At 39.8% G+C, this 15,062-nt stretch overlaps 1 protein-coding gene across 2 annotated transcripts in view; it reads left to right on the top strand.

Annotated features, from left to right (window-relative positions):
- The window catches only part of adgrg2a (adhesion G protein-coupled receptor G2a), a 34,877-nt gene that overhangs the window by 13,920 nt on the left and 5,895 nt on the right, over nt 1-15,062 (top strand). For both annotated transcript variants that reach the window (XM_078162719.1, XM_078162718.1), the window contains 18 exons: nt 2,803-2,898; nt 3,002-3,039; nt 3,129-3,268; nt 5,206-5,317; nt 5,401-5,459; nt 5,548-5,595; nt 6,905-6,972; nt 7,055-7,098; nt 7,234-7,267; nt 7,386-7,420; nt 7,912-8,039; nt 8,125-8,242; nt 8,704-11,282; nt 12,927-13,015; nt 13,124-13,260; nt 13,343-13,499; nt 14,327-14,482; nt 14,665-14,787. In XM_078162719.1, the coding sequence (XP_078018845.1) occupies nt 2,803-2,898; nt 3,002-3,039; nt 3,129-3,268; nt 5,206-5,317; nt 5,401-5,459; nt 5,548-5,595; nt 6,905-6,972; nt 7,055-7,098; nt 7,234-7,267; nt 7,386-7,420; nt 7,912-8,039; nt 8,125-8,242; nt 8,704-11,282; nt 12,927-13,015; nt 13,124-13,260; nt 13,343-13,499; nt 14,327-14,482; nt 14,665-14,787 (4,161 nt within the window). The remainder of the gene's footprint in view (nt 1-2,802; nt 2,899-3,001; nt 3,040-3,128; nt 3,269-5,205; nt 5,318-5,400; nt 5,460-5,547; nt 5,596-6,904; nt 6,973-7,054; nt 7,099-7,233; nt 7,268-7,385; nt 7,421-7,911; nt 8,040-8,124; nt 8,243-8,703; nt 11,283-12,926; nt 13,016-13,123; nt 13,261-13,342; nt 13,500-14,326; nt 14,483-14,664; nt 14,788-15,062) is intronic.

Below are 15,062 nucleotides of genomic sequence, written 5' to 3'. Positions count from 1 at the left end.
AATGAAACAATCATATTTAAGGTTGTAGCAGCTGACCTTTATTTTTATTAAAGGACTGCAAAGGTGTCAAGATCTGTACTGGATGAACATGGGGAATCATGGTCTTTTTTAATACATAGTTGCCCCAATTTTAGGATAATATAGAAACACAATGATCCTTTGCATACACAACAGATTTGTGGGCTAAACCAGTAGTGAAAATTCATTTTTTTAGATTCCAATCTTGCAATTGTTTTCTTGATGTCTATACATTTTAAGAAAATTGTGAAAAATATGCACGGTGGTGCAGTGGTTAGCATTTTCGCCTCACAGCAAGAGGGTTCCTGGTTCAAACTGTGCAACGTTTGTATGTTCTCCCCATGTCAGTGTGGATTTTCTCTGGGTACTCCGGCTTCCTCCCACAGTCCAAAGACATGCAGGTTAGGTAATTAGTGACTCTAAATTGCCTGTCGCTGTGAATGTGAGCGTGAATGGTTGTCTGTCTCTATGTGTCAGCCCTGTGATAGTCTGGCAACCTGTCCAGGGTGTAGCCTACCTCTCGCCCAGTGTCAGCTGGGATAGGCTCAAGCAAACCTGCAACCCCTAACAGGATAAGCGGTTACAGAAAAATGAATGAATGAATGTGAAAAATACCCATCACCATTTCTCACAACAGTCAAAAACCTAAACCCATTTAATTTACGAATTGCAGAAGAATAAAAAGAAAACCACCAAATTCTCACATTGAAGAACGTTGAACCAGATCATTTTTGCATTTTTTCTTACAAAGTTCTGTCAAGTGATAGTTGCAGTACTAAAATAATTTGTTTAGTTTCAGAGTTTCAGTAGTTTAGATTCATAGTCATGATTACAGTAGTTTGTGTTTTAAGCTAAGGGATCTGTGGAAGCCAATGTCTGCCAAGTAAAGAAAAAGATCAAAAGTGGGTCATCAAAAAACCAAAATGCTCATTTTAAGTCAACATTATGACCAAAATTTTTACTTACTCAGTCACTTGACTTTGACTAACCATGAGAATTTTTTATTTTTATCATGACGTTATCTGTTAATTTTATTTTCCCACAAACCTAGATTATAAAATCACACTTTTTAGGGTTAATACATGTTGTATTGTAATTAAGCAATCACCAACAGTTTATGATTTATGATTTATGTCTGTGGCTTCAGCTGACTCCTCTCAAGGAAGTAGCATACTGTGTACCATACCTGAGCTGACAATGACTTTCAGCCTCAGGTGAAGTGCCATTTGTTAAACCGCAGCGCACTTAAGGCGGCTGGCTGAGAATGAATACCTGAAATCAAAACATAAACAGTATGAGTGTCTCCTGGGGTTGTCACTTTTGTTGTACAAACAAAAACTTAAAGGGGAAGTTCAGCCCAAAATCAAATTTACACATTTTTTCTTTAACCTGTGGAGCTATTTTTCAATCTAAATTGTTTTGGTATGAGTTGCCAAGTATTGGAGATATTGGTCATAGAGATGTCTGCCTTCTCTCCAATGTAATGGAACTACTGTAGATGACCTTGTTGTGAGCAGTTTCACGTGGGAACTGTTTTCTTTCTACAGAACACCACCCACCAACCTAATCACTGCACAAAAGAAAGTGTCATCTGCTCATGGACAAGAGGCTTGTGCTTGTAACAGTGCAAAAATTGCGTCCTTCTCAGCTGAGCTTTTACATTAGTTAGCTTATTGTTGCTAAGTGAGCTAGCAGTATATACACGCCTCCTCCTGCATGTCAGTGGTGGAAGGTCACACTTGAGTAAAAGTACAGATTTCTTACCAGAAAATCACTTTTGTAGAAGTCAAAGTCACCTCTTAGAATATTACTTGAGTTAAATTATACAGTATTTACTGTACTTAAATATCTAGTGATTTTATGAGATAACATGTACTTAAGTACTGAAAGTAAAAGTACAGGTAAATGCTGTTAATAAAAAAGGAAGTGGTCAGAATTTTGAGAATTATGAAGATTATTTCTTCATAAGATGTGCACCACCTTAAAAATGGAGTGCACATTACACTTAAAGCGAGACATTTTTTCACTTACTTAAAATATTTTAAAAACAAAATCCAGTTTTTCCTCCCCTCCCATTCCTTCATTCATCCTTCTGTCCGTCCCTTCCTCCCTCCTTCCTTCCTTCATTCCTTCCCTGTTTTGTAACAAAGATACTTAGAGGAAATGTATGAAAGTATGTTTTATTGAAAAAATGTAATGAAAGAGATAATTGACAGAAATATAAAAACTCAGTTAAGTAAAGTACAGATACTCCCAAAAATACTAGTAATGTAGTACTGTAACGGAGCATTATTACTTTGTTATATTACAACATGGCTGCATAGTAATATGGTTGGCGTAGCTTGATAGAAAGAAAATAGTTCCTACATAAAACTGTTTTTAACAAGGTCTGTGGATTGTCTTGAGTAACAGGGTCATGATTTCTGGAAAGAGACATCACTGTTGAGTTTTTCAAATGTATTATTTTGGGACTTAAAGGAACAAAAGTCTAGCACCATCTAGCTCCATTATATTGGAGAGAAGGCAGACGTCTCTACAGATGATATTTCCAACAATCTGCAACTCACACCAAAACGATGTAAACTGATAAATAGCACTACAGGTACATAAAGATATGTATGTTAGATTTTGAGGTGAACTGTCCCTTTATTCCATCTGATGTGGATGCAGACACAACAAAATATCTGTCACTGTCCTAATACTTGAACTGTCTGTGTTCAGCTCTCATCACCTCCCACGCAGTATCAGTATGTGTCTGCCTCTGTCTCTCCATCTTTCACTCAGGTGTCAAATGCGTTTGGTTGTCACGGTGACGGAGGTGATGCAGCACATGGAGTAACAGACTTTATAGATTTATGTCAGGATGACAGACGACTTCAGGTCAGTGTGTCCCAGAAACAAGCAGCGCCCATTCACTTTTTCAGAATAAAATTTCTCCAACAAGACAAGCAAACTACTATAACTTTTCTCTCTGTCTTTGCAGGCAGTGCAGGTGAACTGCAGTGTGAAAAGTAACATAAGGTAACAACATGGCAGTGGGTGTTTTGTGTTCACTCCGGCATATACTTTACATGTCACCCTCTCACAGTGGTGTGAATACTTTGTTTCAGACAAACAACCTGCGCTGTGCTGTTGCAGCTCAGCCACGCTGTCTCAGTGTGTGAACTGCAGCGCGCCGGAGTCTCTGCACTGCAGCAAGCTGGAGACGAACAAATACAAGCGAGAATCACAGGAGAGGTTGAAAGAGTCGGTGAGCATTTTTCAATCAACTCAATTAAGTTTCATACCTGCACAAACACACACACACTCACACACATACTACAGCTTAAAGAAGAAGAAGACAATAAACTTTATTAATCCCCAAGGGGAAATTCATTTTTACTCTGTTGTCATATACACACAGGCCTGAAATACACACACATGCACAAACAGGACCCATAATGGATTAAAAGGAAGGATGTCAGAGTGAGGGTGCTGCTGTGGACAGGCGCCCTGAGCAGTTTAGGGTTCAGTGCTTTGCTCAAGGACACCTTGGTAGTGCCCAGGAGGTGAACTGGCACCTCTCAAGCTACCAGTCCACACTCCATACTTGATCAGTATGGGGACTTGAACTGGTGAGCCTTCAGTTCCAAAACCAAGTCCCTATGGGCTGAGTTACTGCCGCCCATTTTGTCATCTTTTGAGCCTATAAATTATAGACTTGCTATATATAGAATTAAACATTTTGTGTGTTTCTCAATTGATCATAATTAAAATGATATACCTACATTTATAAACATTAATGATGTAACAAAAAACAAACTGTCTCAGAAAAATATTAGAAGACCCATCGATTTTATGTGATGCCATGTTTTAAAGATCCAGTGTGCAGGATTTAGGGGGTTATATTGGCAGCAATAGAGTATAATGTAATAAGTATGTTTTCTTTCATGTATAATCACCTGAAAATAAGAATCGTTGTGTTTTCTTTACCTTAGAATGAGCTGATTAAAGCTAAATAGGGAGAAAGTCCTCGTCAATAGAGTCTGCCGTGTTGCACCGCCATGTTTCTACAGTGGCCCTAAACGAACAAACCAAGCACTCGTTCTACGTGGGGCAAATTGCGTTTTCGTGTTTTCGTGTCGGTCACTGTCATTAGCAGCCCGTCTGTGATGAGCAGTGTCCGAAACACTGAATTTGATTAGATGTTAAACTGCTTTAATCAGTGTTTTTACTGGTTTTAGTCACCTGGTTCATTTATTTCGTAGAGGAAAAGACCTCTGCAGATAATTTGGCTCCCGCCAAAAACTTCCTGAACAATGGCCACTGATGGAGTCCTAAGCCAAAGTTCACTCTTGACACATGGGAGAAATTACAGCTGGTTGCAATCTGCAATCCTCACTGCTAGATGCCACTAAATCCTATGCACTGCTCCTTTAAAATATATACTTCAGTTTACATTTGGACCATGGATTGTGCCTTTAAGTCACACACAGGTATATAAGTGTAAAGACACACATACAGAGTTTTGTAAACATGCAAAATGCACCTATGCTGGGATTCAGTTAGCACACACATACAAATAGCCCACAGATTAGCCTGTGCACACATGCAAAACACCAACAGGAGTACATACAATCACATATTGTGCTTAGAAACACAAACATTTATTAAGGGAAAATGTTTGTGTGTGAGGGTGTGTGTACATGTACCTGTTACAGTGAGGACCACAGTATGCTTTTTACCAACAGAGTGAGGACATTTTTGTAAAGTAATTTGGCCAGCCTCCATTTCTTCAAAGGCCTGTTTAAGGATTAAGACTTGGTTTCAAGGTTCAGGTTAGAATTAGAGTTAGGTAAGGGTTAGGTAAGGGTTGGGGCTAGGCATTTAGTGGTTATGGTCCTCATAAGGATAGAAATACACGTGTGTGTGTGTGTGCGTGCGTGCGTGCGTGCGTGTGTGCGTGCGTGTGTGTGTAAAAAATCCTCACTTTCCAAAAATGTCAAGACTGACCCTTACAAAGATAGAAGTTCAAGAGTGCACAAACATGTTTGTATGTCATGACTTGTGAGGACCTTCATGGACATATTTCATTCCCTTACCCTAAACCATGAGTCACAACAACATGCCTAACCCCAACCTTAACACAAACAACCAAAAGCACACATACTATAATAAGCTAACTCATTTTGACTTTGTTCATATCAGGTCGAGATGTATGTGGGGATATGGAGCCCTCCAGTGGCGGGTTTGTGAGGTGCACATCTACATCCTCCCTGGATGATATCTGTCAGGCAAACAAACACTCTGAGCTTACTTGGTGAGTGTGTTTTTCTGTATGCACTGAGCGTTTATCTGTACATGTGTACACACTCTGTATCTTATCAGTGTTTATTCACCTAGCTCCCTCGTAGAGCCAGACTCCAACCCAGCTGCACAGCCTAAGACAGAATCCTGCAGCAGTGAGTATCAAAAACACAGACACCGTTTATATTTAATCACAATCCACTGCTGCCTCCGCTGCTGTAACTGTGTTTGTCTGTGCCTCAGGTGATGCGCCTCGCTTTTGTGACTGCGCCGCCTTCTGTAATTCTGCAAGTAAGAAAACATCCAGAATATTGTCTTCTGTCCTGTCTGCATAATTTTGTACTGCAGTGTCAATTATTTTTGCTCATATCCCTCCACACACAGCTGCTAATTGTGATAAGTGTGTACCTTGACTTTATGGGATGTTATACAAACTTTAAAGGAACAGTTTGACATTTTTGGGAATTTCTTACTGGCTTTTTCTCGGGAGTTAGATGAGATGGTTGATACCAAACTCATATTTGTATGATCAATATGAAACAACAGCCAGCCGCAGGTTATCTTAGCTTAGCACAAAGACTGGAAACAGTCGGAAACAGCTCACCTAGCTCAACTGTTTAGCTTTGCTTCTGAATAAACAAACGAGATATAATGAGTTTCTTTTACATTACACAGAGCAATGATATATGTTTCCCTCTGTTACCAGTCTCTGTTTAAAGCTAAGCTAACCATCTCCTGGCTGAAGTGTTGTATTTAATTAGCCAATAAGTCCTCTAATCCATCCAACCACATAGTTCCTCTAATACGTCCCATAGGAGTATTTCTTACATAAGAGCCCCTACCAGTGGATGACAAAACAGCTTGTGTATGGCAGTTTCCAGTTGCTGTTTTAAACGTGGTAAGCATTATGAAACACAACTGGACCCAACTGCATCAAAACTAAATGGTTGGGTTAGGTTTAGAAAAAAGACCATGGTTTGACTCGAAGGAGGGAGTATGTTTGTAAGTAATGTAACGTAACATAATGTGTCTCAGGTGAAATACCTCACGTATGTAGTGCCATACTACAACATACTATGTGAGGTAGCAGAAATAACTCAATATTGACTTTTGCTTTCACACAGGACACAAACAGTAGTTTCCTGAATGTAAGACCTGTGTTTGTTTGACCCATCCGCCTTCCCTCCCCTCCCTTCCATGCTAAACAGACTTTGTCGCTCTTTATACTGTGTCCCATGACTCTGTCCGGTCATAATTACTACAGCCACTAGAGGTCACCGTCTAACACGTAACGTAACGTAACGCAATGCAACGTAACGTAGCGTAATTTAACATAATGTGACGTAAATTATAATTGCTGCTTGTACAAAAACCTAGGTGGTCTTATTTTCAGGGACAGTCTCACTTGACAGACATGAGAGTGGTGACAATCTTCTTTCGGCAAGAAAGTGTATAAGCGCATTTCCCAAAATACTGATATGCAACTGTTCTTTTAACTGTAACATAAAGGCCTCAGAAGGTGTGTGTTAGAAACAAGTCCTAAACTGCCCCTGATTCATTTTCCTTTTCTCTCCTCTCCTTTTCCTCTCTCTCTCTTCAGGCCAGTTTTTCGCCATAAGAATCAACATCAACAGTGTTTCTGTTGATATTAACATCCTAAAAGGATTGGTATGTACAGCACAGTATGATTTAACAATCCATCCTACTATATATGTGTACTATGCAGTGACTCTCTAACCTTATTCAACAGTTGTCTGAACTTAATGCAACCAGAACGTGTTTCGCAATGTCAGGGTAAGTCTTTATCCACTTTGAGTCACTTCCAATTCAGACATGTAGACCATGGGAAGTTATTGAACAGTTACCCTAAAAACTGATTAAGGGTTTTGTTGGTGAAGATTCATGTATGTGGATATTATTTGTTTCCAGGTCAGAGTGTCAAGATATTTTAAAGCAATACAAGGTAAATCTTACCACAGATAACAGTTTGGTATTAACCCAAAACCTTACAAAGTCATATTTTTACTCACATTGATATAAAGCTGTAAATCATGCCTAATAATTTTTTTTTTTTAATCCAGCGAGCTCATCTGGAGTGCCATGGGACACAACAGAGGTAATCATGTTTCTTCCTGTTTTCTATTACTAAAACAGACATTAATGACTGTCCTTATTCCTGTGTCCACTTAGAAAGAGAAAGTACAGGGGCAAATTAATATTACATTCATTTCAATATAGGATAATGCCGTAGTTATGATAATATATTTTATGATAAATACCAGTATCTTAAAGGGATACTTTAAAAAGTATATAAAATAAAAATACTTCACTCCCCAGATGATTATTTGTATATCAGTTACTCACACAATGTTACACTGAATTTATAAAGAAATTGTATTTCTTGCATGCCTCCAATGAATGAAGAATCCAAAACTATTCTATTTTTGGCCTCTTCGTTCACTGTAGACATTGGAGAAAAACAATGTTGTTGTTTTTTCACAAATTCAATAGAACATGGAGTGAGCAATCATTACGCAAACGATCATTTGGGGGGATGATGTATTGCTTTTAATAAATTGTTTCAACCCCTTTGCTGCTGGTCTGTAGGTTGTACAGCTGCATGGTCATACTGGAGATGTCTGGACCGGTAAATGGTTGCTCCCTGAATAAACTCCTGCAACAAGTCATCACCAGCAGGAGTGGCATTACAAACGAAAGGCCCCTTACACGCATGGGTTAGTCACCAGGTTTATGTGTTTTCCTTTTTGTGAAACCTTTATTATGTAAATGTAACATTAATGGAGCTCTGCTTGTCCACAGTGGTGTGTGGTGCCCCTGGTTTGGCTCTCCGTACTCTGTTGGCATCCAACCTGACCTGGGTTGCCAGTGATCTTCTGACCTCTGATGTGTGCCAGCCTGATCCCACTCTGCTTAAATGGTAAATGTATGAAACATTGGTGGCTGTGGGGGGTTTACAGTCGTGCATGTTGGGCACAGGAGAAATAAAGGATGTCTCTGATGTTTATAATCATTCTGGGAAAATCAGGACCTCAAACTGGAAATGTAAACTACAAAAGAGGAACTGCTAGTGTACACTGAACAATAGATGGATGTTATCTATCACTGTAAGCAGCGTATCTAAAATGGGTTTTTCTTTAACCCGAACACAACCGCTAGCTTGTTAGACTGTCTAGATCTGTATTGAACTAACTTTCCACCGACACATTTACTGACTGTGCATAGGTAGAACAAAAGATGTTTTATTTTTTCTGTCCTGATATGACTTATGAAAAATACCTTGTTTATTGAGCATCTCCAGAATTTAAGGCACTGGCTTCATGCATGAATGTTTATGAAGTATTTCATTTTAATACAATATTTTGCTATGTGTTCTTTTAGTGAGGTCAATGAGAGCCTTGCTGTACTTCTGACTGACACCTGCCCTCCGGAGCCTTCCACAACCATGCAAAGCACTAGGCAGCCTTCCACTCTGACCAACAGCAACATCACTACAACTCCTGAAGCCTTAACACCATCCGTGACCAACACCACTGAAGAGACATACACAACAGCTGAAAATACTGCCACAGTTCAACAGACGAATGCATCACAAGAAACAGCTCAGCCTAACATGACAACTCCACTCGTAATTGTTGACAGTACACAGTCCTCGACAACACAGCCTGTCCTCCAGACCAGCTCACAAAACATGACTGTGACTGTCTCTGACAGTACAACAGTACAAAACACAACTCTGTCTGATAACACAACATTGCTGACACCCAGAGGAAATACAAAACTGCAGAACACGACCACAGCACCCCAAAACACAACAGAATTCATAACAATATCCCCTATCAACTCAACATTACAAATGACTACAGCTGCTCCCATTGATTCCACACTTAACACAACTGCACTGTCTCCAAATCACACAACAGTCGAAACAGTTTCACATTCACACAATCACACAACAGTCCACAATGTAGTTACAGTTACACCATCAAATAATCGCACAACAGTTATACCTGCAACCAATCACACAACAATGCAGAATGTAGCGACAGTAACACCTTTAAACAACCACACAACAGTGCACAATGTAACTACAGTTACACCCTCAAACAATCATACAACGGTGAACAATGTAACTACAGTTTCACATTCAAACAATCACACAACAGTGCACAATGTAACTACAGTTACACCCTCAGACAATCACACTGTGGTGAACAATGTAACTACAGTTTTACCTTCAACCAATCACACAACAGTGCACAATGTAACTACAGTTACACCTTCAAACAATCACACTGCAGAGAACAGTGTAACCACAATTACACCTTCAACCAATCACACAACAGCGCACAATGTAACTACAGTTACACCTTCAAACAATCACACTGCAGAGAACAATGTAACTACAATTACACCTTCAACCAATCACACAACAGCACACAATGTAACTACAGTTACACCCTCAGACAATCACACTGTGGTGAACAATGTAACTACAGTTTCACCTTCAAACAATCACACAACAGTGCACAATGTAACTACAATTACACCTTCAAACAATCACACTGTAAAGAACAATGCAACTACAATTACACCTTTAAACAGTCACACAACAGCGCACAATGTAACTACAATTACACCTTTAATCAATCACACAACAGTGCACAATGTAAGTGCAGTTACATCTTCAACCAATCACACAACAGCGCACAATGCAACTACAATTACACCTTTAAACAATCACACAACAGTGCACAATGTAACTGCAGTTACACCCTCAGACAATCACACAACAGCGCACAATGTAACTACAGTTACACCCTCAGACAATCACACTGTGGTGACCAATGTAACCGTAGTTTCACCTTCAAACAGTCACACAACAGTGCACAATGTAAGTGCAGTTACACCTCCAACCAATCACACAACAGCGCACAATCTAACTACAGTTACAGTTGATACAACTCTCAGTCACACCATGGCGAACAATGTAACTGCAGCTGCCAACAATCACACAACAGACTCAAACAATTACTCAACAGAGTACAATGTAACTACAGCAAACAACAACAGGATGCTACACAATGGTTCAGTTACAATTAATACAACAGTTGGCACAGTTACACCTTCCCCCAATCACACAGAAGTGTACAATGTTACTACAGCAGCAAACAATTTCACAACAGTGGACAATGTTACTACAGCTGACAGGAACACGAACTTAAACAATGGCACAATTACAACAAATAACGCAACAATAAGCACATTTACACCTTCTCCCAATCACACACTGGTGGACAATGTAACTGCAGTCTCTAACAATCACACAAATAATATAACCACTACGACTGTACATCAAAACAAAACAGCCACAGACAATGTAACCACTGCACCCACCAGGGAAACACAGCAGAACACAACTGTTCCTTATAAAAACATGACATCTACCACTGCTAGACAAGTTAATGTAACACTTAACAACGCAACGACATCCACAAAAAACACAACTGTGGACAATGTGACGCCTGTGGTCAACAACACCACTGAACCCACAGTAACTCCACTGAACAACCAGACTGGAAATCACACCACAGTGGGAGTGACCCACAACATCACAACAGCCAATGGCAATGACAACTTCACCACAGCTACCACAGTTGTCAGTGCCACCAGCAATCTCAATCAAACTACAGGAATCAGCTTCAACCTGAGCACAACTACAAGCAGTTCAACCACAAACGTTAACCTGACAACCAAAGGACCAGGAGTCAATTTAACAACTGCAACAGCTAATGTTAATGCTACTTCTCCAACCACAACTGCTACAACTATGCATGGTACAACTTCGGCCCAGATTAACACCACTACTCTACTCACCACTATTGCAAAGCCCTCCTTGAATTCTTCTACAACTACTCTCCAAACCACCACCACCACAGATACAACCACAACAAAATCTGGTATGTATGGTTAAGAATTCTAAAATAAACCTTGAAGTCCATGCATCCAGTAATAAATGCATCACAACAATAGATTTGTTACTGGTATAATTCCTTAAAAGGGACCTATTAAGCTTTACCTTATTTTCTGCCATAATGTCACAATGTTGGATGTTTAAAGCTGAGCTAAAACCTCAGGCTTCAGTCTTTTCTGAATACTCCAATGTTTTATTTACTACTTTCGAGACAAGCTGACACTGGCTTGTTATGGATTTCTTTATTATCGTTATCTGCTTTAGGCACACTACTACAAGTGTTTATAGAACGTACACTGCTACATGTGGCTACATGCAAATGTCAGGGGAACATGTAATCTTGGTTGCCAATGTTGTTTATTTCTCCTCGATTTCGGATCATATCTCTGCTGAAACATATCTGGTTGTGTTTAGAAGCTGTTTTTGACATTAGAAAGTGCTGCTATTCATCATTACAGCCATTCCCTTGCTGCAAGTACACGGCTACATGTAGCTACATGCTAACATTAGGGGAACATGTGGTCTTGGATGCCGATGTAAATTTCTCCCAAATTTCGGATCTTATTCCTGCTGGAACATGTCCGGCTGTGAAGATAATGGTTTAGAACCTTTTGTTGGCCTTTTTTCAAAGTAGAAAGTGTTGTCATACTCTGTTACAGTCGTCCACTGGCTGCAAGTACACTGCTACATGAAGCTACGCCAGGGAAACATGTAATCTTGTTGAGTGATGTTGTTGAATCCTTTTTGATTTCAAATCATATTTCTGCTGGAACATGTCCGGCTATGTTTATGGGCTTTTATTGGTGATTTTTAACAGGAGAAAGTCCCTCCATTCACAGGCATTCGGCTGCAAATATACTGTTACATGTAGCTACATGCTAGCGCCAGGGAAACATGTAATCTTGGTCACCAGTGTTGTAAATTTCTCCCAAATTTGGATCATATTGTAGCTGGAACATGTTTGGTTATGAAGATTTTCGTTTAGAAGCTTTTATTGGCAATTATTCAGAGCAGAAAGTGCCGCTGTACTCTGTTACAGATTTTTGGAAGTATGCTGCTACATGTAGCTACATGCTGATGTCAGGGAAACATATAATCTTGAATGTTAATGTTGTTGATTGCTCCTTAAATTTTGGATTATATTTCTGCTGGAACATGTGTGGTTTTGTTTAGAAGATTTTATTGGGGATTTTTAAGTGAAGACAGTCCCTCCATACACAGGCATTCGACTGCAGGTGTACTGCTACATGTAGCTACGTGCTAGCGACAGTGAAACATGTAATCTTGGCTGTTGATTACTTTAATTTCTCTCTGATTTTGGATCGTATTCCTGCTGGCAATGATGAAGCAGAGATGCTGAGATAGGGAAGTTGGGAAAACCTGGTCAAAAGACTGCCCAATTAGAGTAGACTTTGCTTTTTTGGAGGGGGGGTCTTAAAGAGACAGGTGCTAAAATGGAGCATTTCAGACAGAGGGTGAGAAGGACTTTTTGATCAAAGCAAACTAGTAACCTTTATCTGTTGCTGTATTGATTATTTATCGATATAATGACCACTATTTACTGTACATGACTTGCGAACTTGCCTTACTGCTTACCAATGTACTGAAACTACCCCCACAACCACTGTAGAGACAACTACAAGCCAAGGGGCACAGGAGGAACAAGCAGATGAGCTACTGAGTCAAACACAGGATGCATCTCAGTTCAACTCCTCTCAGGTAAGGCTCCTGATCCATTGATGTTTGTGTTGTTAGAAAAGAATGTTTGCATTAAATAAGGATTTTTGTGGAATTCTTCAAAACTCAATGATTTGATGGATGCTGCAGGTGGCACAGGTGGTGGGGAACTTAGAGAAGCTTTTGGATGGCCCCACTGTCTCTCAGTCAGTGGGACAAAAGGCTGCCACTGTAATCAGCAACCTGCTGGAGGGCGACTCGCTTGCCCTCTCTGCATCTGCTAAAAGGTACAACTTACCCAACCCTCACCAACAATGGCACACATATTCACATACATCTAATTTTCTAAAAGTATTTTCCTGTTGACAGGCTGATTCATCTGGTAGATGACCTCGGTCTCAAGCTGGTTGTCACTGGCGACAGAGCAGTCCTCTCTGCAGGCTCGCTGGTCCTGGCAGTGAGGACAGTTGATGGGACCAACTTTCCAACAACATTTGTTGATATTTTCAACACTGATAATATCCAGGTAGCACAGGTTTGAATTTAGCCATCTGGTCTCACTGCATTTCATGAGACACCATGCGAAAACCACTCATACAAATAGATTCCTTCCTATGTGGCACATACAAGTGATGGAAGAGCATTTATGTCATTCACCGAAATTCTTAAACTTTCTTTTAATTTCCTCTTAGGTACGAACAAAGTTCATAGAGTATACATGCTGTACATGTCGTGTTCACTCCTTCGTCCATACAGCAAAATATATAATTTTTTCTTATAGATTTTATTGGCACATTTCTTGTCTAACCTTGGTATAACATTCTTCTTTTTACTATTTGGTAACAATTTTACCTCATCTGTTTGTCAGCGGGATTATGCCCGATTTTTATTAAACTTGATGAGAGTAGGATGGATCAAGGAAAAAAAAACATTAAATTTGGGAGCAGATCCAAATCCAAGGTGGATACACATATTATTTTTACCTTTCTTAACATTGCAAGATAGGGCATTTGGCTGCACTCTAAAAGTGCCCTTCTAGTTTTGGCAAAAAAAACTTTTCCACAAATATAGTGGAGGACATAGATTATGCTAATTATTAAATCTCATGATTGTGCACCCACTTATGAATATGTGGCATTCATCAGGCTGAAATTATCAATTTAAGACAAATTTGTGCATTAGCAGTCCAACTTGGAACACTGGTATAAGCAAACCTTGCAGAAAAAGGTGTAAGTGGTTCCTGCATGAGGCCCAGCGTCTCCAAATGCAAATACTGTGACATAATAAACAACACTACATTGCCTGAAGGAGACACAACTACATTAATAATCTGCTCACTTTCTGTGCATCTAGCTCCGTGCGCTTGGCAGATCCCGGTCAAAGAGGTCCGGGTCTGCTCTGGGGTCTGTGGTCTTGCCCTCCTCCCTCACCACAGGTCTCAGTCCTGAGCAGCAGAGGCAGGCCAGCAGGGTCCAGTTCACCTTCTACACCAAATCTGCCTTCTTCCAGGTACTTTTACATCTGGATTTATCATCTGTCACCTCTTGCAGAGATTTTCACAGATGAATATATTGGTGTTCATTTAATAATTTATGAGCAAGCAGCATTTCTAACTTTTTGGAGCAGCTACTGTGATGAAATAAAATGCAACCTTACCTTAAAATATTCTGTTCTATCTCCTTTTTTTGCAGGATGCAGCATTAGATAACCAAACCATTGTCAGTCCAGTCCTGGCTGCCAGCGTGGCCAATCTGTCAATAAGCAACCTCAAAGAGAACATTCAGTTTACCATCCGAAGCATCAACCCCACAGATGTGAGTGTGCACACAAACAAAAATCATTATTTTTTTAATGAACCCATTCATCCAGAAATGCCACAACTAACTGGCAAGATTTCTAAGGTCAGACAAAAAAATGGTGGGTAGTTAACTATTCTGAGCACTCCATGGCCGTGCCAATTACTGTTTATTGGGAGCCTTGTATTATTTATTATAAGGGCGCATATTTCAAATTCTTTATGGTCTCTATCATGAAAATTATGAATTCATAACCATGTTAAATCCCAATAAGACCTGAATTACCATGACAC

This window comes from Epinephelus lanceolatus, chromosome 20 (assembly GCF_041903045.1).
Source record: "Epinephelus lanceolatus isolate andai-2023 chromosome 20, ASM4190304v1, whole genome shotgun sequence".
Classification (NCBI taxonomy): Eukaryota; Metazoa; Chordata; class Actinopteri; order Perciformes; family Serranidae; genus Epinephelus; species Epinephelus lanceolatus.
The sequence above is the reverse complement of the archived record's forward strand: the minus strand, read 5'-3'. Positions and strand labels throughout refer to the sequence as shown.